At 32.3% G+C, this 26,943-nt stretch overlaps 1 protein-coding gene across 1 annotated transcript in view; it reads right to left on the reverse strand.

Moving 5' to 3' along the window:
- Positions 1–561: 561 nt before the first annotated feature.
- LOC140040404 (coronin-2B-like) overlaps positions 562–26,943 on the reverse strand; it is a 37,560-nt gene continuing 11,178 nt past the window's right edge. The window contains exons 2-10 of the mRNA XM_072086310.1: positions 25,249–25,453; positions 18,678–18,794; positions 18,435–18,584; positions 8,837–9,001; positions 5,776–5,895; positions 5,208–5,312; positions 4,603–4,812; positions 2,976–4,115; positions 562–2,543 (exon numbers count right to left, since the gene is read on the reverse strand). Of these exons, the coding sequence (XP_071942411.1) occupies positions 2,430–2,543; positions 2,976–4,115; positions 4,603–4,812; positions 5,208–5,312; positions 5,776–5,895; positions 8,837–9,001; positions 18,435–18,584; positions 18,678–18,794; positions 25,249–25,449 (2,322 nt within the window). The 5' untranslated portion in view covers positions 25,450–25,453 and the 3' untranslated portion in view covers positions 562–2,429. The remainder of the gene's footprint in view (positions 2,544–2,975; positions 4,116–4,602; positions 4,813–5,207; positions 5,313–5,775; positions 5,896–8,836; positions 9,002–18,434; positions 18,585–18,677; positions 18,795–25,248; positions 25,454–26,943) is intronic.

Below are 26,943 nucleotides of genomic sequence, written 5' to 3' on the forward strand. Positions count from 1 at the left end.
CAAATTATTTTATGTTTAAAACAACAACATTACACACCTTGCTGTGCAATTAACACCATTGTTGTGCACTTGAATGGGTTTCCTATGACATAATAGGTGTTAATATGTCAATTGAGTGAGTCTTTCATGGCATTTGTAGTTGTAGTCTTTGGTGACAATAGTAACACACACTTGTAATTGAGTGGTATTTTGATTTTTAAATTTCATATTTCTAGTTAAAATGTTGAATATCTGAATATACCACAAGGTGTATCATTCCCTAAATAGCCCAAAAAAGCTAAAAAAGTGATTTTTGAAAAATGTGTCACTTGAGTCGTTCTTTCATGACAGGGCAGAATAGTACAGGGATATTTTAGAAAAATGGCCAAAATTATGCACTTTCAAAATACTATTATTATGCAATAAAATGTTTTGGAAAAGAATAATATAACTGGTTACATAGTGTGGCATGCGCAGAATCAAGCGCGAATGTTATTTTGGCAATTAACTGCAACCTTTTTATTTTTCCCCATTGGAATTTTAAATATAGATTTTATCCACAAAATGGACAAATTTCGACCCTCTTTTTCTTTATTTACCATAGAATATTAGCGCATAACAAGTACATTTCTAAAACTTAATATTCATTTTTTTCTCCTCGAAAAGTTGGCAAATTTCAAACAATATACTTACTTAATTAATTAATTAGCACATAATTGATTTTCCAAAAGTAAATATTTTGAAATATTTGAAAGCATCCCTTAACATAAAAAATCTTATTTTCTTGACACCAGATTACGTCTGTGTATATATTGTGTACCATTATTACCAATTTATGCCGAAAACAATGAAGATTTGAAATTTAACCATTTTTCGAGAACAAAAATTCCTATTCAAATATTTTTCGAAAAATGACCTAAAATATGGACTTTCCAAAATTCAATCTAGTAAATTCCTATTATTCCTTAATGTTACTTAATACAAATATGCTAAATACTACAATAAAAGCAATAGAACATTCATATACATTTATTAGAAATAATAATAATAATATTTAATTTATGAGAATATAGAATATTTATATTTATACATATTAAAGTAAAGCTAGTAGTGTAGTAATATTTAATATAAGGCCTAAATAGAAATACAGATTGACAGTATGTTAAGTCAAGGTTAGAAAATACATACATAGTTCAAGGTATAAAAATATTGTGCGAAGAAATATTTCCCCTAATATTACACAGGTAAATTGCCGTTTCATCCTATAACACAGTTTTTTATTCAGTAAAAACTATATAATACTGTAATAAAAAAAAATACAGATATTCTATAATATCCATTAAAATTTAAAGCTAAATAAGTACACAGAATGAAATACTATGGAAGGCAAACACAGCAAAAAAAATACAAACACAACATTTTAATACACTCACAGTAGGCCTACAAAGACATACTGTGCAAGAAAGTCCATTGTGTGTTTGCAATATATTTTTGGCAGTGTTTGCCTTTCATAGTAATTTTTAAATAGTCATATGAAATAAATTTTACAATAGGCCTACTTTTGATTCATTTCATGCAATCAAAATAAGTGCTACTTCCAAAATAGTGAAAGTGTGCATGTATTTAATGGCTTATGGTAAAATAGAACTATGCCATATATAACACCAATACATATAAAATTATGTTAAAATATCATAACAAACTATATTTATAAATGTTCAGTATAAAATGATATAATATGGATAAATTGATTGATTTCAGTTTTGGCACATCCATGATTCGCAAAAGATGGCTACATATTGATGATTGATGGGCCACTCAACCTTTCACGTTTTTATAGTTCTATACCCCTATTATGTCATCTTTATAGGGGTACAGTTTGGCCTAAAATTTGTCACAAAGGAGTGATTCTTCTGTAGAGTAAAATAAAAGGGAGATTATCTTTTTGTGGTATTGGCGGTACATTTTAAATAGCAGAAATAAAGTAAAATATAAATTAACAAGAGGTGTATGTAACTTTTACTGATAATCTTATTACAGGACCAACTTTTGTTTACAATCCTTTACAACACAAACAAACAGCACCAGTTGAACATGGCTGTCTATAGTACAAAACATAATAATTATCTCTAGCCCGATAGCCTGTGGTCGTATTCAACATTCACACTCAGTCTACACTATGAAACTTTAGGTGAAAAAAAAATGTGATGTGCCCATATAATTATATTGACATGATGATGTCATATCACTACAATATTTGGGCATATCATTACAACATTTGGGCACATCACACTTTTTTTTGTCAAACTAGTTTGATAGTGTAGAGAGAGAGAAAGGGAGAAAGCTTTAGGTTAATAATTCAAGAAGTGATAAGCACTTGAAATTTTTTTGATTTAAGGGAAAAGTTTCACATAAGTGTGATTGTTGAATACTGCCACTGTTTTATTGTATTATCTGCTAGAATCAAGTTCCTTTTCAAGTTGTTTTATCCTTTGGTCCTTAAGCAAGATCTGTGTCTTCAACTGCTTGATTTCATCCATCTGTCTAAGGTAAGCCTTACGAAGCTATGAAAGGAGAAAACACAACCAAAATTACTGTTGAGAATCGTAATGGCTTTGGTTTTTAGGTGTTTCATTTTTTAAAGTAAGGACCGGGATTAATGCTTGCAAACAATTGTGTGGTGTAATGGAGTATCAAACCAGAATTGGATTTGAAAACCTTTCTGGAATAAGCAGTGGCGTAATGTAGAGGCCCGAGGTTTAGGAGCTCTAAGTGGCCCTCCAATGCTGGAGACCTCGGGTGTTTTTAGACTGTTTTGACATATTTTAGTTTTTTTTCTCTGGGCACTGCTCAGGGGTCCTATAAGCTCCAGGGCCCCAGGGTTTAGCCAGTCAGCGCTCATAGTCGTTACGCCTCTGGGAGTAAGGATGGGTTTTGGGGGTTGGGGCAGGTATCTTTGCTAATCATTTTGTATATTTTCGATTGGAATCACTTACCTGTTCAACTCCAAATTCAGAAGAAGTTTTAAGCTCTGATTCCTGCCTGAGACTTTGACTTCTGGTAACAGAATATTTATCAACCTTCTTTTGCGAGGTTTTTTCCCATTCTTTAGCATCCATTTCCTGTGATTGAGTCCGTTGTTTACGTAGCTGATTAAAACCTTGCTGTTGTTTGTTTCTCTTATCAACTTCCTCAGCATAACGTGCTCTTGCAGATCCAACTCTGCCTATTGGCCTCTCGTTCTTTGGTGAACCATTTGTCTCTTTCGTCTCCTGGTTAGTTATTCGTGGACGGATCTCTGCAGTTGGGATCTCATTTGGTAATATCACTGAACTGAATGAAGGAGAACTGGTTTGCCTTTGTACTCTGCTGTTATGTTGAGGTGAAGTTTGAGGAGAGCTTGGTTTTTGCATTTTTGTTTTCCATGCATTAATTCTACTTTGAGTTGATCCAGTATTGTCATCATAATTGATCTCTTCAGGCTCAGGTGATTCATGTAGAACAGTGATTTCTCTCTCCACTTTGTCTTCCGTGACAAACCTATCTGAAGATTTCGGTATTTCATCACCAACACTCTCAGGGCTTGGACTCCTTGGAAGACTTTCTTCACTTCTCCATTGATGTTTCTTTGGTATAGCTGCCAAATCGGATTCAACACCAGGTTTTGATGATACTTTCTTTTCTTCTACAGATGCCAGAAACCGATCTGTAAGAAGTTTTTTCTTGACTTCTCTAGGTGACAATAACACATCATCCTTGTTGTCACTTTCATCCTGGCCTTTTCCGTTCTCATTGAGCTCCTGTAAGGCACATGGTGATCTTGATCGAGGACTTTCTCTTGGAGAAGCTTTTGGACTCGATTTAGGAGAATATTTCAAAGTTCTTTCACTGGTGGATTTAGTAAATGTTTTAACATCACCTCCACTGTGAGGTGTTTTCTTTGGCACATCATTTTCTTTTGGTGATGATGATTTTCTTTGTTTACTGTCCTCAATTACAAGCACCTTTGGTCGCTTGCAACCACCAAACGACAGTAAAATAGGATCTCTATCAATCCCACTAATCCATTCATCAGAGGTCAATGCAGGTTGTATACCTGGTGTGTCTGGGTAGATATCAGGCTGAAAGTAGTCCGACTGAGAAAAAAAACCCAAAAATGTTAGTCGTAGTGCCATAGGGGCAGAGACAGTGTCTTTGAGGCAGTGGTAGTGTCATAGGGGCAGAGGCAGTGGTAGTGTCATAGGAGCAGAGACAGTATCATTGAGGCAGTCGAAGTGTCATAGGGGCAGTGGCAGTGTCATTGAGTCAGTGACAGTGTCAAGAGCAGCGTCACAAAGGAAGCACCAGTGGTAGTGTCATAAAGGCAGTGCCATTGAGGCAGTGATAGTGTCATAGGTGCAGTGGCAGTGTCATAGAGGCTATGTCATTGAGTCAGTGCCATAGGGCGGTGTCACTGAGGCAGTGGTAGTGTCATAATATAATAGGTGCAGTGGCAGTGTCATAGAGGCAGGGAAAGTGTCATAGGGGCAGTGGTAGTAGTATTATAAACAGCAGAATCATACAGTACTGTATGTAGGATAGAAGTAATAGATGAAGCAGTAGCGATAGTGATTGTATACTTACTCGACGAGGTACAACCATCGACACTGGCTCAATCATGTTCTTTACAGTACACACACGGTAAAATCGCATGATTTCATTGCGAGAAGTATCCAGTCCACGTTTTGGCATCATGCCAATGCCACGTTGAGGTGTTTGCGAGTAATGTTGAGATAAATAATGCAGATATGGCTCTTCTTCAGTGACTTCATAATACCGTATGTTTCCATCACCCTTTAAGGAAAATGCTATGACCAATAATATTTTAGAACCAAATTCTGAGTAGGTTTTATGCAATTTAACCTCAAAAAATAAAAAGTGTTGTATTTTTGGGGTGGGCTTATACTCAAAGACCAAAACCTAATTGTTAGTTATACTTGTATGCCATTTTGGGTGTGGCTTAACTTCCTGTAAAATTAGTTCTCTGTGCCAAATCAAGGAGCACATTTGATCTTGCAGAAAACAAGCCATTAGATGCACAGTGGACGGTGCCGAGAGTCAACACACTAAATACTGTCTATTGCCATGGTTAACAGTGTCCATAGAAAATAATAGTTTACATGCAGCCAATGGCCCTAAACTTTGTGAACATAAATATACTGAAGTTATTTGATAAAATGAATGCTTACTTTTCCGGCTAAAAATAATACCATACTGTCAGCATCGAAAAAAGGGAATATACTACTGCTTCCGGAGTCAACTTCCAAAGAGACGATTGGACAGTTTAGGTTATCCTAGAAAATACAAAATTTACAATTAGTTTTGATCCAGATTCTAGTGGTATATGGAGTTCTTCAGGATCCATTTAAATATCATCACTGCTCTCTGTATGGTCCAAATGACAGGTGAGAGTGTACTGTCTTTTGATTATGTGCATGTTAAAGAATGCAGTATAGTGTTTGTACTGCACAAGTTACCATCAGAAATACCCTACAAGAAGAAACTAAAGGCAACATTCCCAAATCAAAACAATCTTGGACTAACTCAGAGTGTTCACTTTTATTTGAAATTCCAGATTAAATATTTGGAAAGAATATAAGGTTTTTGAATGGTGATTTGTAAGAATTTACTGTAAAATGAATTTTTTTAACCATATTTTAATATGGTTAAAAAAATAAAATATTTAACCTTTTCGCATTGCTGTTCATTGTGGTTTTTATATCAAGAAGAGAAAACTGAAATAATATTGTTACTAACTTGATTCCACAGGTTAATTTGTCGGTTTCCACCGACAACGAAGCCTGCGGTCAAGATGAGATCTGACTGGCCAGCAAACATGGCTTTGAAAGGTTTCACACCATAGTGACCTCCATTCTCCTATATCAGATAAAATATTAATCAAATAATTGATTCTGTGCCAATTTCCAATTTACATACATAAACTTGCATCAGTGATATAACTGTAATACCACACTGAAATTAAGTGTGTTTGGGTATTACTAAAAAAATAATTTTAATTAGGAAATTTAAAGACCTTGGTATAATGCCCTATATCAATTGTGACTACATTGATACCAACATTCATACAAATTACAGTCATACAACATATTGAATTTCATTCGAAAATATTAGACATGGTATACTATATTGGCTTGACCAGAGGTATATGATATAGTACATATAATTTTATGACAGTATACTGTTGCATGTTAGCAAATTTATTATAAAGAAAAAAACTATAAATAACTGTATTAATACTACTAAACATACATTAGCCTGTTAGCCTATAAAATGAGAAATGTATATTTTTAACTAAATTAACAAAAATGCTACATTTTTATTGATATATTAAAAATTCATATAGATATTGGAAATGTAAATATTCGTGTTTGTTATTTTGTGAAGACTAATATTGAATTCTTAGCATGGTTAAAAATTGTAATTAATATAATATGATTTACATGCAAATAAATATTGCACCAATAGAACAATATTATATTAGAAACATAGATATGGAAACAATTTAAAGACTAGATAGATATTCATAGTTTTGGATTGTTTATAAATTTTACATGTGTTGAGATTGATTTCTTTGATAATCTAATATAGAAAAAACAATACTGAATCAAGTACTCAGAAAGAGAGAAAAACTACCTTGAAAATTAATAGGCATGGTCTATGATAAATTATATTATTAAATATATAATACAAAAACAAAGACAATAACTTGAAAATTATTGATGCAAACAAACAAATGAAACAAAGCAATAATTGGGGACAATTTTCCAAGTAATAAAGTACATTATAAGTTGGATATGAATTAATATACTGTAGAAGTTTGAAAGCAAATTGTAGGACAAACTTTACTTTATGTACACTATATAGACTGTACAAGAACGTTCATTAGTATTGCATATAGACTGTTAGGACAAGAACGTTCAGTTATTGCATAAAATAAAAAGAAACATAACTAGTTATTACATACAAATACAGGTTATAATATCACTATTATAGAACAAAAACATTGCATATTAGTGTGAACTGAAAGAAGTAAATTATTGGGTCTTTCACACCTGTTCCGGCTCGATTCCAGTCCAGCAAATCGTTTCAAACAACCATGTTTCGTTTTCACAACGGTCCACACGGCTATGCGCATATCGATTGACGCATAGCCGTGTGAAAAAGAAACACTGACATTCAATTTGGTTTGCCGGCGCCGGACCCGTGCCGGACCAGGCGTGAAAGACCCTTAAGCCATGCTGATTACAAACAATTTTAAATCAAATGTCTTTGATTTGAGAAGGTGCAAAATTACCAATACAAAATATTCCAATCTTGTTGGTGAAAAATAGTAAAGGTGAACATGCAACACGTAAAGAATATCTGATCATGCCATACTTTAGAATGTTTAAAAAACTCAAATTAGATATAAAACAATTTTAAACTACTATGGAAAAATTATAACCTTGTACATACGTACTAAACTTACAGAAGGAGGAAATCATGAAGAAGGAAATCGTGAAGGAAGAACTAAAGAACGTTAAATAAAATAAGATAATAGAAAATATATAAACATTATGCAAATATATGAAGATGATACATTTTGATTTGTTTTTTTTTCAAAAAAGTATTTTTAAAAACATGAATTTACACTTAAAACTTCCACCGTAGATACAGGTTTACAACAAAATCTACTAAAAAATTTGTCTACATAAATAACAATTATTTTAGGACATATCAATAAGTATAAATGTATTTTTCCATGAAGATTGGTAATTTGGAGTTATGTAAATTTGGAATAATAATATTAAAAATAGAATGAATTCATGTTCCACATGTGAGAAGAAAATAAGTTGTTTTTTCCCAACATGAAATCGTCTCTATGAAAATTTGCAATACATTGATATTAAAAATGTCAGGACTTTCATTGAATATTAAGAAAAATACATTTAATTCCAACAATCGACTGATATGGAACACACACATACAAAAAGAGTGTTTTTATAGTGTACAGGTACATACATTTAAAATGTGAGAAATATAAAAGTGAAATCTTAAAAAACTATCCATTAAGGGCATTAGTGGCTGGTAGCTGGCAAACATAATATTTTAAAGTCAACTTTTCCAACACTTTTGGGCTGGCCCACAAGTAGAAAAGAATTTCGAACCTTTAGGAAGAGTTTTTGTACTTGGTAATAATAGAAAGTTATTTACATTACAGTAGCTATCACAAATATTTAAATTCACAATACAATATACTGTACAAGTGTATTATGTGAAGAAACGTGAAGTACAGACATAGGTATTGGTTAACATGACACTTAGAAGACAAGACCTACCTCAGAGCTCTGTACCGAGTCATGCAATTAAAAGAAAAGTAAAGGGGGAAAAAGAATTGTAAAGAATTATTAACAATAAAATCTATAAGTATAGAAACAAATTACAAAATGTAATGTATGTACTGTATGGCCAAATCAAAGGTGCTGCTAACTGTATGTTTTTATTGAACAAATAACATGTCCTCTCTGGGTCATGATGTCTGTCAATTATACACAGTGGTTTATTTCTAAGAAGCATAATGTAGCTTATTATTCAAATTTCTTGTAAGTATACCACCATTCACAAATGTGATCAAATATAAAATTGCACAATTCAGTTTTCAGTATTTCACTTAAGCACTACTGAAAATTTACTTAAGCACTTAAAACTCAGAATTACACTTAAGCACTTAAGACTCAGAATTCACTTAAGCACTTCCTAGACTTATGTTGACTTCATAAGCTAAACGATTTTAAAATGACAGGCCAGGATTTCTCACCTTCATTACGTCACCTGTTCTTGGATCAACAATACGCAGCTTTTTGTCTTTACAAGAAGTTACTATTTTGCTACCATTCCAAGACCAACCCAAGGAGAATATCACGTTAGTATGACAGGTAATAGTACACACTTGTTCAGCATTATCAGCATCCCATATGATTATCTGAAATGACAAAAAAACACGAAACATAATTTACTTATTTCTTCATAAAAACTCTATCATACAGAATCCCTGGAACGAAATATAAAGAAAGTAGAAGCATAGATGGACATGTTTACCGTTAAAACCAATTGCACAAGCCAAATATATCTACCTTCTTCTAAATAATCAACTTAACTCCTAAAAAACTGAACCTTTATTGTCTACGTAATTGCTTAAAATTGTGACAGTTTAATTGGCAGTCATTAACGATGGATACCTAATGTTTTGCCATAGAAATTGTGGGAGGCTTTTAATGCTCAGAATTTATATGAGTCTCTTACAAATCTGTCTGCTACCACCTATGATTTGTTTTAAAAAAATTGAAAAAAAATTATATTTAAACATTTCTTTTTTAATACATAAGATAAAATTATAGGCCTATTTATTTATATTTATAGTCAGACAATTCAATGTTGTTCTCAAGATTTCTTGGCACAAAATTAATTTTGCTGATAGTATAGTGTTAGTAATGTTATTTCAAACACAAGCTTAATGTAATATATTTCTAGTTTATGTGACTGCGAATAATAATAGTCTCTGAAGATAGTGTAATCTGACATAAATCTCACTTAAGAAATTAATAATTAAATGAAGTTAAAGCACATGAGTATGTAATCCTGTAAGTTGACAAAGTTATCAAGTTATTTATTCTGCTGAAATAAATTATTTAAATAACAAAATATTCTTAAAACAATAATCTCAGTGATACTACAACAAACATTAGAAATGGCAATAATGTTGAAACATTGAAAGACATTAGTGGTTATGTAGAAATATTATGCTTAAAACTGTATGACATATTGATCTTTATTATGTTTGAAAGGTAAGAACAGTTGCTAGGCCTGATGTTGAAAACATTTTAAATGTTAAAAAAGATGGCCAGAAACAAAGTAGACAAAGTGATTATAATTGATTAGGAAAAATTGCTAGAGTAACTTGAAATGGAATGTTCCCATGGTAAAACAGTTGCGTGAATATGTACAGCACTGCACATCCACCTTGGATATGAGTTCTGTAAATTAAGGTGTTTGGCACGTAATAGACATTTACATACTACTGTATACAGTAGAATCCCTATTAATGGGACACTTTAAGGACCAAAAAAAGTGTCCCCTTAAATGGGATGCCCCCTGAATTGTTGTTTGCCATATTGTTAACAAATATTATATTTCCTCTTGTTCATGATAAAATATCCCCTTGGGGATGTTCCAAAAGAGAGGTTCAACTGTGTAAATATTTTAATTGAATAATATATCTAATCCATTGGTTAATTTTATAAAAAAAATGCTAAAGTGAACCTTCTAATTAACCCTATCCCTACAAAAAAGTAGGTATTATATTATGGAATGGTACGTTTCGGGGAAAAAAGGAAATTGTTCTATATGGAATATTTTAAAATGTGTTGTCCTATATAGCAACTTTTTCAAAGAAGGGATTAGTGAAATAAACATTGCTTTTACCAGTAGCTTAAATTAATTGTCATTAAAAAGGTAACATAAAGTTTATAGATGACAAACATTTCTGGATACTAAAGATTTGATTTATTCTTTGTTATAGTCTTTATACTCATATACATCATCTGCCTAATGTTCGCATTATACACAACCATACTATAAATTTATGGTATGACCTTGCATGTAATAGCACCATTAGGCTTGGAAAAAAGCTTTTTTTTCCCGTTTCACAATTTGTTTACAGTTTAAAGCTCAGGGACAGGCATGAATTTTAAATTGAATAACTGGTTAATTGTACATAAATCAAATATTTGTAACAGAAATCAAGATGAAAAAAGATGAATTTCCCTTAAATGGTCAAATACAAAATTCTGCTATAAAAACCAGGAAGACCTTTTTTCAGTAGTTTAACCTAATGTTATAACATGTCTGGTGACTCCCTAGAAGGTGAAAAAAGATGATGGATATACGGTGGATAATTTTTGCTATAGCATGAAAATAAAACTATGAAGTTGAATAAAAATACCAGAAACTTAAAATTAGTAGTTAGTAGTTATATTACCTACTACCAATTATACCCGCCCCAGGGCGGGGTTCAAAATTAGTTTAAAGCCTTCTCAGTACATAACACCCGACTCCAGTATCTCCCTATACTCACCAACCCCCACCCCTCTTCAATAACACACCACACTCTTTTTTTTTTTAAACAAATTCTTCCCAGGACAACTTCAGCTTCAAAATGAGAGAGGTATACATAGCTATGATAGGCCGCCTATGGTTTAAGTACGTTGTGAACTGTGTAAATGAATAGGTGTCATATTGGCTGATAATTAAAATATCTAATCTTAGTATTGCGGCCCCCAGCCTTCTTTCTCCTCTAACCATCCCAGCAACAATTAACTAACCTTAACTCTACCCCAGGACAGTTCAAATGTAGTAACTTTTCCTAGTACAATTCCAATCATATACTTCATTACCTCCCTCAACACACCCCAGATACTGGGTGATGTGTTTAGACGGTTCCAGTACTAATAATGTTAGCCATCACTCCCAACCCATAATCCCTCTGTGGCAGTTTTCAAATGTAGTTTAAAACATTCCCAGTACAGTTTCAGTCATGGTGATAGGCCTACATCCCCACCCCAAACTCCCAGCCCCTTCCCAGTGATAAATAAAATACTTTAACAATTTTCCTACCACATTTTGGATCCTAGATGGCGGATGATGTTCAAATATAGCCTAGAACATTCCCGGTACAATTGCGGTCATTTTGATAATAATCACGGTTTAACAATAAAAAATAAATTAAGCACAAAATACAAAATACCATTCACGATAAATTCTGAATTCCAAATTGTTTTTAATCTCCATTTAACAAGACCAAAATTACCGTAATTTAACTGCATTTATTGAAAACGAAAAAAAAGAAATGTTTTCTCTAAAGTAATAATGGTTTGAAAAATGACTTAAATTGGTTTGTAATTACAACGTGACAATTAAACCGAAGCAGAGAAATAACTCAGTTGAAATCTAATGCCATTTAATATAACATGTTTAGAGAATATAATTTAACGTTTACCAGAAAGGCGCCAGTGGTTTACACGAGGCTGTATTACCTCTTTTGTTTTAATAATAGAAGTAAATGGTTGGCAATTAAAGACTCGCTTGAAAGGAAATTTATTTCAATAATCACTGCAAGTAAAACCTATTAGAATCGTACTAGTTTTTCCATCAAATATCTAGTTTCTTTCAACAAGAAAATATGAGTGAAATATTAGAATTATTAAGGACTCTTTCTTATTCAACAAACAAGGATAGTATATATTTTACCGCTACGGCCAACCCTTATTAAGAGGGCACCCCTATTCAGGGGACACATTGTTGAGAATTGAAGGTGTCTCTTAACAATAGGGGTTTCAATTTGAATCTGATTTGATTTCCAGATGAATGGCCACATTCTACCCTCAAACAAACCAAACTACAGTTAGTAGGCCTACAATCCTGTATCCTAATTTGATGATATACCATTTATGAATATAAACTTTATTTTTCAGGCAAAGTACACACAACAGCGATACAATAAGAAATGATAACGATTGCATGTGCAATGGTTCTCACTAAAGGGCACGGTTTGAACACAGCACCATTGTCTGATAGAGGTGCTCTACTGTTTTATTCTTTTCATAAATGTATTCTCCTCTTTGAAGGGAGAGGTAATGGTTGGTTTATCCAGGTAAGTTAGGTATGACATAGATATAACATACGATAACGACGTATCAAGAACTGGCAAACAACAACATTTAACGACAGTCATAATATCAATAATAAATAGCTGCGGTAAAAGCAATAATATTACAGTCTGAAAGCACAACACTTAACAAACTATTAATAAATTCTCAGATAAAATCAGCAACATATAAGTAGGCCTAAAGTTTGCATGTGAAGGGTTTTGAACTTTAAATCTTGTTAAAGTATAAGATCAATAACCTTCGTCACGAACACGAACTGCAAAATTAGAAAATAATTAGTTAGGCTGACAAATATTATTATAACATTCAAAGAACAAATTGCATCTTGCTAAAGTTAGTAAACATGTTTTTGTTACAGAATCTTAAATGTTAAGACTTAATGTAGTGAGTATTGTTTACAATAAAGATGGTGTTGATATGATACTTTTGCAGTATTGAATAAAAGTAATCTTAAATCTAATAGACTGATTACTAGTGACTAATGATACAGTAGAAAATTACTGAAACAACAAATATACAAATAACACAAAATATAATTGTTATTGAATTGATTTGTAGCAGGCTTACAAATTGAAATACCATGAAATAGTGTAAAAAAACATTGAAACTGTGGTAGTATACCGTAGCTATCACAATATGGAAATCTGAACTGAACCGGATGTGAAGAATTAACCAATAAAATAGCTAGGTATGTTATATCATGAAGGAATTATTTAAATAATTCCGCCATATGGCTATATTAAATATCACTATCAGTAAACATGAATGCTTCAGCGTTGATAGATTTTCAAGTTCATGACTTCATGCACGCTTGTTATATAAAAGTTGTGTTTCGTTAGCGTCATCGGCTTTAAACAAAATGATGGATGAGGTATCGCAATACAGTATCTATATATCCTATAGCAACCTTTGATCCAGTTTTATATCCCAAGTTACCTCTTGAACTAGAGTAGATACACTCATAGTTCTTTCACCATGTAAAATTAATACATTTCTTGAAAATCTCATTTACGGTAAGGAGTTTAAATTAGCAAGTTGAATTTTATTAGTATAGAATTTCAATAATAATTTATTGAAATTTAGGCAAAAATGTCTTATTAAATATCATACAGTACATCTGCACATTGAGGTCATAACATGATCTATATTTCTATAAGTAAGTTTATAACCCTATAATTCAGCTGGGTATTTGAACTGTAATAGTATAGTATTAGTAGATATTACGTAAACTTTTGTGGCAAGGCATGTACAGTTCAGTATTATTGCCAATATTTGGTTACAAAAGGCCTTGATAAGATTCAAGTTTGAAAATAAAAAAGTTTAAAATCTCTAATTGCAAGTTATTCAACATAATAGCGACTTTGTTTATATTTATGTTTGTTATGTCAAATTTCTTATTTATCATCATTATTTTTATTAATTCTAATTTTCTTACACTTATAAATTAATTCACTATGTGTGAATAAAAACAAAACGAACTATATCAAGACAGGGCTCTTTTATATAGGTTTTTTGCTTTGTTGTTTTTCTTTATTGACTTTAATTCTTCCAAAGGGCCTCTTTGGAAACAAGTCCGTTGAGAACATTCATAAATCCTTGGCATCGGTATTTTCTATATATAATGTTTTTAATGTTTCTCTATGTATATATTTTTTCATTGTTTTTGTAATTTTTATTATGCTGAAATAAATAAGATCAATTTTAATCAAATTCAATATATCTATTTTATCCTTATTCTATGACAGAAATTCTAAAAGACCGTCGTCAGTACTAATCTAAATATCACACTATGAATGTTAAATAGTAACATTTATCAGAACTATTAAATTATTCATAAATTCAACTTACTGACAAGTGAATAATATGAACAAATTGTTCTTTACTCCGTCCTACTTCACAAGTGACTTTTCTGAATATCTAAACATGGACAGAAAAACCAAACTAGACCTCATCCTTTTTTGTTCCTACTACAGTAATTAAAAATAAAAAAAGTATAAGGATTCAGAAATTGTATTATAATAGTATTAAACATACATTTATTAAACGTACTCCACCATACAGATACTACTATAGGCCTACCTTTTAGTTTCATTTGATCTAACTAATTTTTTAACAATGTAAAATTGTAAAAAAGTATAGAGCACCCTCTATAGTTTCAACTCTAATAGATTTTTATCTAAAATCTTGAGATAAGTGAATACCTGATAATTGATATCTTTGATATACAGTACACTATGTTCAGTGGCATTGTTTTACAACAAATCCCGTGCATCATGTTATATTATCTAATTGCAATTCCCATAAGATGTTTTGATGTAAAATAATTCTTTAGATCTACACTTAATGTAGATTTGCTAAAAATTAAATGCAGAAAGTTTATGGATTCTACAAATATTTTATGATTTTACCAGGAAAGATAAATACAAGTACAAAGTAATATTACTTGTATCTTTTTCTTGTAATCTACTTGAACTTTCACATATTTAAAATAGATTTTACTTGACACATCTTTACAAATTCCAAGAGATCCACTGAATAATTTCAGATAACTATTTCCATTTTATATTTGAACAAAATTGAATTTTGAATAAAATAAAATAATAACTCCAAATAAACACACAAAATGCATATTAAGAATTTTGACAGGTATTTTTTTTATCTTGTTGACTCATCTTTTTCCACTGTCTTTACGAATTGTGACATGGCTGACAATGACTTTAAACTTTAATGAAATCAAATTTTACTGTAAAGCTCTGTGTACTGTACACTATCAAACTAGTTTGACAAAAAAGGTGTGTGCCAAATATGGTAGTGATATGCCCAAATATGGTAGTGATATGCCCAAATTTAGCAATATGACATCATCATGTCCATATATGGGCATATCACATTTTTTTTCCACATAAGGTTTGATATTGTAGACAGAGGTATATATACTGTATGAATAAAATTTCAATTTCAAAATAACATTACATTAATCTGCACCTTTTAAAGAAGACTGAAGACCCTTTCCCAGAAATAAAAACTCATCTTAAATCTAAGCCATCTAGTAAGTGTACACTATCTATCAACTCTTCTGCACAGAGGGAAGAATAAAATAAGTTAATTGAGGAAATGATTATAGGCTATCAGGTCAATTTTGAAGGTATGACTTAGGTAAATCCTAAAATTTATAAGAATTATCAATCTATTACTCACAAAGCTTTAAAAAAGATGTAATAAGAAAACATTAGGCTTTACTATTATTATGGCATAATCCTACTATGGCATATAAAATAAATTTAATGTGTACCACCCACATCTCTGAAGAAGCAGTGCCTTTCCAAGAAACCGGCGTGCATCAATCTCTTAATATATTATTAAAACATATTTTATTATGTAGATAATGTATCAAATAGTTCTAATCACCCTTCATGAAATGCAAAACTCATCCTTTCAATAAACCTGTGTCCTTCGGATTGTTATTGGCTTTATAGTATAGACCATAAATAATAGTAAATTATTTATTATAATATATAGTAGAAAATACAGAGAACTAATTAAAGCACAATAACTATAAATTACAGTTCTGAAAATAAACACTAATACAATTCAATCATTAAAAAGGGTCATGTTCAGTTCATATAAAGATTTATCAATTACTAATAAATGAATAGATATCAACTGACTTTGAATTCACCTGAAAATGCTCATTAACAAATAAATATAGTCAACACTGATCAAGGAGTCTATAACAATCATGGTTTAAATTAAGACAATTTTGATTTTTAATATTGTCACGGTTCAAAAGGAGTCTAAAAAATCAATCGATACTGTGCTTATTTTTCCCGAGGCCGCCGCAATGCTAATTTTAGTCGAAAGTACATTGAGCACCTGTGACAAATCTTAGCTTTCAGGGCATAGGCCTACTGGCCAGTTGATGGCTAATCACCATCGAAATGACAGGATCAGGATAAGTCATTTGCACTGTGGGCCTACCTTCCAGCTGATGAAGCAGAATGTGGACATTTGACTGATGGCCTGATTTGAAATTATTGATATTTTAACAAATATTTTCAATCAGGATCTAATTCGTTAGTCATTTTAAGCTAAATTCAATTACTGCGTAACAGATCTATTTTTATGTTGAATCACCACCATATTAAACTAATTTTTTTTTTTGCAATCCAAATTAGATTGCATAATGAACATTAGAATTACTTAACAATAAAGATCTGCAATTTCAAGACCAACAAATATAAAATACCTACCTACCAATACAATAGATATAATGACCAATTAAATTATACCAGTCTTATGACGATTAAACTAAAAACATGCCTATTGTTAAATATTATGAAAGTTATTGTATTAATCAACTTTGACCTGTATAATATCTTATTAATTGCTTTGCTGATTATTATTTTAGCTGTATGTGTTATTTTAATTGTAGACTGTATTATTGTTGTCTGGGGACCGACAAATGTAGGCTGAATATAAGGCTGTCATTTCATATCATAAGGGATAGTCCTTGAAAATAACAAGCAACTGTATAATACTTTTAATCTGGGTATTCTATTAAAATATTTAATGAAAATATCTGAAAGCTACTATTAAATAAAAGAAAATAAATTAAGGAACATAAAATTTATGGTTTCCTTATTTTACTAACGACACAGATAGTTAAAAAAAAAACCTCATTTGGGATTGATATGATAAAATTCAGCAAACCGTTTGAGTGTAATATCTCTGTGATTAATCACTCAGAATTTATTTCTGCAATGACAACGATGATGCTATTCTAGATCATGTTACGACTTTCTACATTCTACTAGATTACATGTGTTTTTACAGACCGCCAGAACATATATCAAACTATGATTACAAAGGATCTAAAATATATTACAAGAAACTTATCAACACATCGTCAGTGTTGTTCCAGCTACTGACGACAGAATCAAAAGAAAAAAATTCAAACTTTTCAAATCACAAAGGAAATTAGTCATTTTTCTTGTGGCTAGACATTGAAATGACCTTTATTGCAAGGGGTTCTTTGGTTGGTGATGGACACAGCAAACTTGGAACTAAAGAAAAGAATTTTCTACACTTAACTTTGGAAAAGTTTATTGAGGATTGGGAAAAAGCTTGCTGTCATAAGCTAGCTGTCAATTTACTGGTCATGTCTCTAGTCGGTCAGGAAAGAAAGCCAGAAAAAACACAATTTATAATTTCATAACCATGTAGCTAGACTATTTTTTAACATAATTTCTTTAATATCTTGCTGACATGGTTTTTGTTAAACACATAATTGAGTGTGTACTTCTTGCTTTTGAAGCAGAATTGTTAATGTAATGCAGTATCAAACTTGATAATGTAGTGTTACCATATGGACATGATGTCATCATATCACTACCATATTTGGGAATATTATCACTACCATATTTGGGCACATCACACTTTTTTTGTCAAACTAGTTTGATAGTGTAGACAGAGCTTAATTAAAGTTTAGATCATGAGATTACTGATGTCTGATTTTTTTAATCCTTTTTGTTCATTGCCTTTTTTTTTTCAAGATCCTGACAATTTTTAACCTAGGATAAACTTATTTAAACCAGGAAAGAGTGAAATTACAGTCTTCCCTGTTAAAACTAATTTAAAATAAATGCTGCCATCTATATTTTTAACTTATTTATTTCATCATTGTATACTTACCCTGGAATCATAACCAATACTTGCAATGATGTTCTTGGCTGTCGGATGCCACTCCATGTGAGTTACTTTTCTCGTGTGACCTCGCAACGTTAACTCTGGTTCCGATTGATTTGTTGATATACCACCTTCTGGAATCACCCAAAATTTGATCTATACAAAAATTATAATAAACATTCTATAAGAGTTTCCAGAAAATGCTACAATTTTGTTATGAAAATTCCAAACGGATATAATTATTCTTACCAGGCCATCATCTGAACACGATGCAATTAGATTATCATCAAATGGACTCCATTTTATGTCCAGTACTGGGCCAGAATGACCAACAATCTTTGGGTATGATGCATCAATTCGACCATTCTGAAAATAAACAAAGGAATTGACAATTTACAGTAATAAATAATAGGTTAATTAAAATTAACAATAATTAGTGGGGTCAGAGATCTTTTTACGTTGCAGCCCCAAGTGTATGGAACAGTTTACCAGCAACAGTTAAATGCTCCACTAGTCTGAACAGTTTCAAGACCAACCTGAAGACGTCGCTATTCGCTGATGTACTCGCACGTTGTTAATGCACGCCATGAGCTCCACATGGGTGGGGGACACCGGCGTTATGCAAGTTTTCATTTAATGTTATTATTATTATACTGTATAATGTACTGTACACTCTTGCACACTGAGTACAGTATGTATGCCACCTACCGTTAACTCATATAATAATCAGGCCTGCTGGTTGGTACAGTAGATAAATCCCTATTATTCGTTTACACTGTCTTGTTATTTACATTATCAAGACCAACGGTTAAATGCCCATTGTTGCTAAGAATTCGGACAATCGCGACTCATATTGAACTTGTGCCAGATTCCACAACCAAGTTGATATATTTCTTTTAATGAGTATCTTTGCGGGATGACAGGAAAATACTGTACTTTATTTTTACTTTAGTATAACCATTCAATGTTCATATACATTCATTTTTTTATACATACTCCCTTGCCAATACAGGATGGATAAACTATAATTTATCATGCTTATAAACAAAGTCTCATTTAAGGAAGTGGGTTGTGAGTTACAACCCTGGCACTAGGTCATGATTGAACCCTGGATCTTGGGACTGGAAGGCAAGCATGTTAACCATCAAGTTCCAGTAAACAACATACAGTATGAGTCAATATAATGTGCACATTAATGTGAAATAATCTTGGAGAAATTCATATTTGTTCTGCTCTATCAAAGCATTAATTTAAAGTAACCTTTCACAATATATGTTTAAATTGATGAGGATGAGTTTCTGTGTAAATATTTGCATGTTTGATGTAGCCGATTGCTGTTGCCTTGGTAACACATTCAAGTGTTCTTGAAAGTGAAATAGAATTTAACATTAAGAAGTCAACCTCATGTAAAGTACTCATGCAATTTACAGTGTAATGATAATAATGATGATAATGACAGTATAAGAAATGCTGAAAACACACAATCACATGTTAAAATAGTTTTTGCTACATATCTGGACTTGGGGTAGTCTACGAAGCTATATCACAAGACTGACAGTAAGGTTTATATGTAGTAAAAATAACTACTAATATCTAATGAGATGATGTGTTGAAAGTATTGTGAGTGATGTTGAATTGAATGGGTTCAGCAGAGGCCTAATTTATTTTAAACAAAATATTCACTAGGCTTTGTAATTTTATGCACGGTGCTGTGCATTAATAATTATAAACACTATGTCTTAAATCTGCAACATTGTTATTACCAATCTAGAGGTTTAATGTAAATCCTGTTAAATTGTCTTTTTACGACATCCCTTGATATTGTGTTCTTGTCAAAACATCACAATCCCATTACTCTTCATCCATTTGCACTTTCCTAATGAAAAACTTTAATTAGGTTACATTGCAACCAGAGAACTGAAAACAAGTGCTTTTACTGTTCAACAGTATGATGTGTTAATGTTCTCACCTGTTCTATAGGCAGTGTCTGTAACAACCAGGACGCTATATTATTAGCATTAAAATAGCAGTCAATAAAATATAATGTTTAAAAAATATAATGAACAATATAAAATAGACGTAAAATAGATCTACTACAGTGGTGAATACATTTTTTAAAAATCAAAAGTGTACGGCTATGCAAACTCCTACTGTAACTTTGAATAAAATTTGCTATATAAAATACACTAGACCTTTAAGGGGACAACCTCGGGAGCTAACGAAGTATGCCCTTGAGGGGGTGTCAACTGAATAGTGTTGGTCGTAGAGTCCAAACATACAGTATATTGCTCCTTGTTTGTTTAAAGATAAAGTGTCCCAATTACAGTGGGGTAACGCAGATGACTAAGGCCCCTGGTTTAAGAACCCTAAGTGGCCATCCAACGCTAGAGGCTTCGGGCATTTTTAGCTTTTTCAACATATTTTAATGCCTGTTTTTTCCTCTTGGCACTGCTCATAGGCCCCCATAAGCTCCGGAGCCCCTGGGTTTAGCCAGTGAGTGCTCATAGCCGTTATGCCACTGCCCCAGTAGGGCTGTCCCTAAAGGGATTCTACTGTAGCAATATTATTATAATTTTCTAAACAACTGTTTATATCTACTGTGTGCATGGAGAGGATACTGTACTATTGGTCATGTCACACTAATGATATACGTTTTATAATCAATTGCTTCAGTGGGTTTGATACTGTTAATTAACCATTTGTACATAAAATGATCGATATTCAAAAGTATAAAATTTGCAAGTGAAATTATATGGAATTGAAATTATCTATACTACTGTACATACTTTTTATGATTATTTTCTTTTCAAAATTAATAGTAATACAGTACACAGACACAATGGGTTTTATGGTCTGTGATGAATTTATGATTTTATTATTGAAAGTCGATGCAGATTTTGATATCAGTGATATTGGCTATCTTTCAATACATTTTTAAAGATTTTACCACTTACCATGAATGCTTTCAAATCCAGAGTTCAAATCCTTTCATTTCATTAATTTCAATTTCCATTAATTTAGATGTTCAACAATACGATTACATTTTTGCAGAAACAGATATCCCTTTGTAAAATGCATGTACAACATGCTATTTTATTACTGTTGAATAAAGTATAGCATACAAAAAACAAAAATATATACAAGACAACAGAAGAACTTGAAATCAGGCCTGAAAATCAATATATAAATCTTATGTATGCATTCCTTAATCAATTTCTTAAGCTCTGCCTACACTATCAAATTAGTTTGACAAAAAGGTGTGATGTGCCAAAATATGGTATATGACCAAATATGGTAGTGATATGTTATCATCATGTCCATATACATGGGCACATACCATTTGTTTTGTCACATACAGTTTGATAGTGTAAACAGAGCTTTAAACAAAGCATGTATTAGCTGACATGACCTATTTTGGAAGGGAATCCATTGTCTAATTGCCAAGCACAATGATGATTATCTAGGCGCTTCGGGATATAATTAACACACAAATTAATAATTAGATAAAGAGAGTGACGCCAATCTTACTGCTTAGGTTATTAAAATATTAAAGTCACTGTAAAGCATTGTTTTGTTTAGAACAGTTTCCAGGGAACATTTTCGCCAGTGTAGCGTAGCAAAAAGCTATACAAAACAACCTTATTGCTACACATTTTGAAAATTGTGTAGCAAAAAATACAATACAAAACTATGTTTCTCGACTTAAAAATCAGTTTGATTAGCAATATTGCTAAACAAAATTTTTAAATGAAAATTTTCCCTGGTTTCATTGTTAAGATACTGTAAATTAATTTGTTGGCTTTTATTTAAAATGAAATGCTTGAAATATATCTAATTCATGATTAAGATACTACACAAAAAATATCTCAAAATTATAAGATTTTGACAATAAAGTCGACTTGTATTGTATCTTGTAAATTACATAGTACTATGTATTATACAGTAAATTACTGTAATTGGACAATTAATTCGCAATTAGTTAATAAATTCCTTTAGACACATTTGGATTTATATAACGCTTCTTGTTTTTCTTGATGTTATTATAAATATTATTATTATACAGTACAAATTTTTCACGAGGAATGATTCAATGATTTTTCTCTAGTTTGATATGGTTGGTATAGAAAGAAAGTTTCTGGAAATTTGCGATAAAGTTTAAAAAAAAGTAAATGCTACAGTATGTTCAGCTGTCAGAATTCTCAATTTCTTTTTTGGGGTATTTAAAACTTAATAGTGTCTTGAAATTTGTGATTATATACTAACCAGATAAACTCTGAGTAAACGTGTGATAGTCAAAGTAAAGTTGAATTTAAAGCTAAATAAAGAAACATGACTAATTATAAGGGGACAGAGATATATCCAAACCCATAACTAGGATTTTTACAGAGGGGTTAATTTCTCCACCATCATGAGCTATGCTAGTTGGACTAGACATGTTTACCTTACTTTCGCTACTGATTTCTGGAAAAGAAATAAATTATAATTGAACTCATACATTTTAGACTGGTTAAGATTAAACACATTTTTTTGAAACACAACGTCCGATATCTTGTTGTATAATTACTGTAATTAATGCAACATCATGTCCAATCGTGCAAAATCTAATTGTTTAAGTTAGGGTGTGCTGCTAATGCATTAAAATATTTAATTACACATGTAGCCTATAGCAAAATAAAATCTAAAACAAACTAAAACAAAAAAGAAGAGGATACAACAAATAATGTTGAAATAATCTTGTAATTCATGGACTGTCCTCTGGCAAATAAATATATTTTTTTAAATAGCGATCAAACTAATAAAAAAAACAACAAACAAACCACAAATAATATTATTCAACCTCCATTGATCGTCTTTCTTATGTTTATTATGTAATTCAAATAGTATGTCTTCTGTGGATATATTATTTAAAGTAAGTTAATTTGCAGATTTTACACAAATTCTGTATACAATCTAAATTACTATATTACTTTATTCCAACAACATTGAATAATTTATTCTTATAAAAATGATAATGTGATGTTGCAGTATTGAGATGAAATATTAAATCTTATGGCATTTATAGTTATGGTTCAGACGAACCAAGGTGAGTTCAACACATATTTTATGTGTAAATTATAAGTAGTTAAAGATTTATGAAATATGGTTCATCAACATGCATGGACTGATTATGTCATGTACTGTTAGCTTGTACTGTGCATTGTACATTTTGGTAGTACAGTAGAATTATGTATAATGTTTTTGTGCAATTTTGTATAGTGTGTACTATGTTCTTATATATTTATTCATTCTTTTTTAAATAGTGTACACAAAACGAATTTCCGATGTTTTATTGGACCTAATAAATGCTGTGAGAGCAGCGCATTATTATCATTAGAACCCTATATAAAGAGGATACATACTTTCTACATAGAAGTGTCACTTACAGGTAGTAGTGTGTAGTGTTAGTGTTACAACAATTCATGGGAAAATGTCCATTATATAAGGTGTCCTCTAAATAGGGTTGTCACAAAGGAGGGGTTATAATGTAATTCATCTACTGTCATCATCTGTTGACCCCTTGATTGAAGCGCTGTGTTTTATTAGGGTCCCCTTAATACACCTGTAAGGATGTCCAATTAATAAAGATTAGATTACATTAGCGAAAATGTAACCATTGAGTAGGGGTGTCCCCAGACTAGGGATGTCCGAGAATAGGGTTTCCCCAGGGATGTCCCAGAATAGGGTTTCCCCAGGGATGTCCCAGAATAGGGTTTCCCCAGGGATGTCCGAGAATAGGGTTTCCCCAGGGATGTCCCAGAATAGGGTTTCCCCAGGGATGTCCCAGAATAGGGTTTCCCCAGGGATGTCCCAGAATAGGGTTTCCCCAGGGATGTCCGAGAATAGGGTTTCCCCAGGGATGTCCGAGAATAGGGTTTCCCCATGGATGTCCCAGAATAGGGTTTCCCCAGGGATGTCCGAGAATATAGGGTTTCCCCAGGGATGTCCGAGAATAGGGTTTCCCCAGGGATGTCCGAGAATAGGGTTTCCCCAGGGATGTCCCAGAATAGGGTTTCCCCAGGGATGTCCGAGAATAGGGTTTCCCCAGGGATGTCCGAGAATAGGGTTTCCCCAGGGATGTCCGAGAATAGGGTTTCCCCAGGGATGTCCGAGAATAGGTGTTGGCCAAAGGAGGGGTTCTATTGTACTTATATTTATAGTATCTGTTGACTCCTCAAATGAGATAGGGCGTATCTTGAGTAGGGGTGTCTCAAATGAGATAGGGCGTATCTTGAGTAGGGGTGTCTCAAATGAGATAGGGCGTATTTTGAGTAGGGGTGTCTCAAATGAGATAGGGCGTATCTTGAGTAGGGGTGTCTCAAATGAGATAGGGCGTATCTTGAGTAGGGGTGTCTCAAATGAGATAGGGCGTATCTTGAGTAGGGGTGTCTCAAATGAGATAGGGCGTATCTTGAGTAGGGGTGTCTCAAATGAGATAGGGCGTATCTTGAGTAGGGGTGTCTCAAATGAGATAGGGCGTATCTTGAGTAGGGGTGTCTCAAATGAGATAGGGCGTATCTTGAGTAGGGGTGTCTCAAATGAGATAGGGCGTATCTTGAGTAGGGGTGTCTCAAATGAGATAGGGCGTATCTTGAGTAGGGGTGTCTCAAATGAGATAGGGCGTATCTTGAGTAGGGGTGTCTCAAATGAGGGGGTCCACAATATTTCTAGTATCTGTTGATTCCTCAAATGTGGGGTGGTGTTAATGGGTCCCTTGAATAGAGGTGTCCCTTAATAGGAGTCCCAAAGGAGGTGTTCTACTTGAGATTTAACATATTATTACCTTCTTGAGAGGAATGACAGCAAAAGCACCACCACCAGCAGCATTCAAAACTACTGCCAGGAATTTTGGATTGACAGCACAAAAGTTGCTGTCATGTGCGTTGTCAGTTATCTTCAAGCCTTCATAACACTTCTCTTTCTGGAATGGCGAGCCAAAGACATGCCGAAATTTGGACACTCGAACGCCTTTAAATACTGGCATTTTTCTAATAAGAAAAAATAAAATGTATTAAAATGAAATGTTGTACTACTGTACGTCCTGTTGGTACAGTATCTTCAATTCACGACATGGGAAAGTGACTACCCAGTCGTACACGCTCATAGGTTCATGAGCATGCACAGAATGACTTTTGTACATGACAGGGCAATAGCGAAACAAAGAATTACAAGAATTAAACCACAAGTTGCTAATGAAACATGTACAAAGATACTGTAGAAAATGAAAATATTCTGTGAACAGTTAGGATAAGAATTAAATTTAAACACAAAATGGTATTTCTACAAATGTAACTTTATTTTTATTCTACGAGAACTGTGTTGACAAACGTCATTCTTCACACAATGCAACTGAAGGAATTGTAAAATGTAAATTCAGATCAATAATAACTGCTTTAAGTACCTTGTTTTAGAGCTAAAAATAGCAGAGCATTAAGTTATTTTATTTTATTGTTTCAATAAAATCAATTAAAAAAGAATGCTTAATTATCAGTTAGGCTATACAGAACCTCATCAGGTGCATTTAAAGTTCAGTTCTTCACTATACAACAATATAATTTCAGGATTTGAAAGGTTTGAAAGGTGTCAAAGGACCAATAATAATGATTTATGTAATCGCAGCATGCGACAAGATAAAGAATAAAGTTACAATAATACTAATCCTTTTGTGACATAAACTTGTGATGTTTACTTTTAGTTGTTAAAACCTTCTCTTGAGAGACAAAAGCCGGTCATAATCCAATGGTTTTAATGCCGTTACTGGCCATTAACTATACTCTATACAAAATAATTGAAACTATAAACTATCATTAGGTTTGAAGAAAAACAATTTATTGACCGGGTGGGATACCGTACATTGGGAAGGATAAACATGCTTCAGCAAGTTCAGTATCATTTTACTTGTTAACTTGCAAAGAACAAAGCAAAAAAAAAAAACTGTAAAGCCCTTTATTTTCGCGCACCCTCTATTTTCGCGATTGAACAACGATTGCAAAAATAAAGCGCCTAGCGAAAATCACAAAATTCTCAACCAAATCACAACAATAAAAGGTCGCGAAATAGTTGGAAATTTAAAACCGCGACCTTTTATTCCGCGTGAAAATAAAGGGCTTTACACAGTATATTTCCAAGAAACATCAATTTTATAGAAAATATCTTAGATCTTCAATGATTATTTTAATCACGTCGGATAGTGTACCGAATAATATTAAACTTACTTTAAACCATCATTAAAATAATCTGAATGTAAATTGCAATGTATTATTATGTAAAATACTCTAAAGAGGTTATTCACCATGCAAAAAGTATTAAAATTGATCCCTTATTTTCTTTGTTTAGAATCAAAATACACATAGCTGATTCAATTAATACATGGAGAAATAAGTTATTTCTCCATGATTAATATAAACAAAATGTACTGTACACTGTACTGTACAGTACTTGGTTTGATTAAACCATTATGATTTTTCAAAATAAAATA

This window comes from Antedon mediterranea, chromosome 2 (assembly GCF_964355755.1).
Source record: "Antedon mediterranea chromosome 2, ecAntMedi1.1, whole genome shotgun sequence".
NCBI lineage: Eukaryota > Metazoa > Echinodermata > Crinoidea > Comatulida > Antedonidae > Antedon > Antedon mediterranea.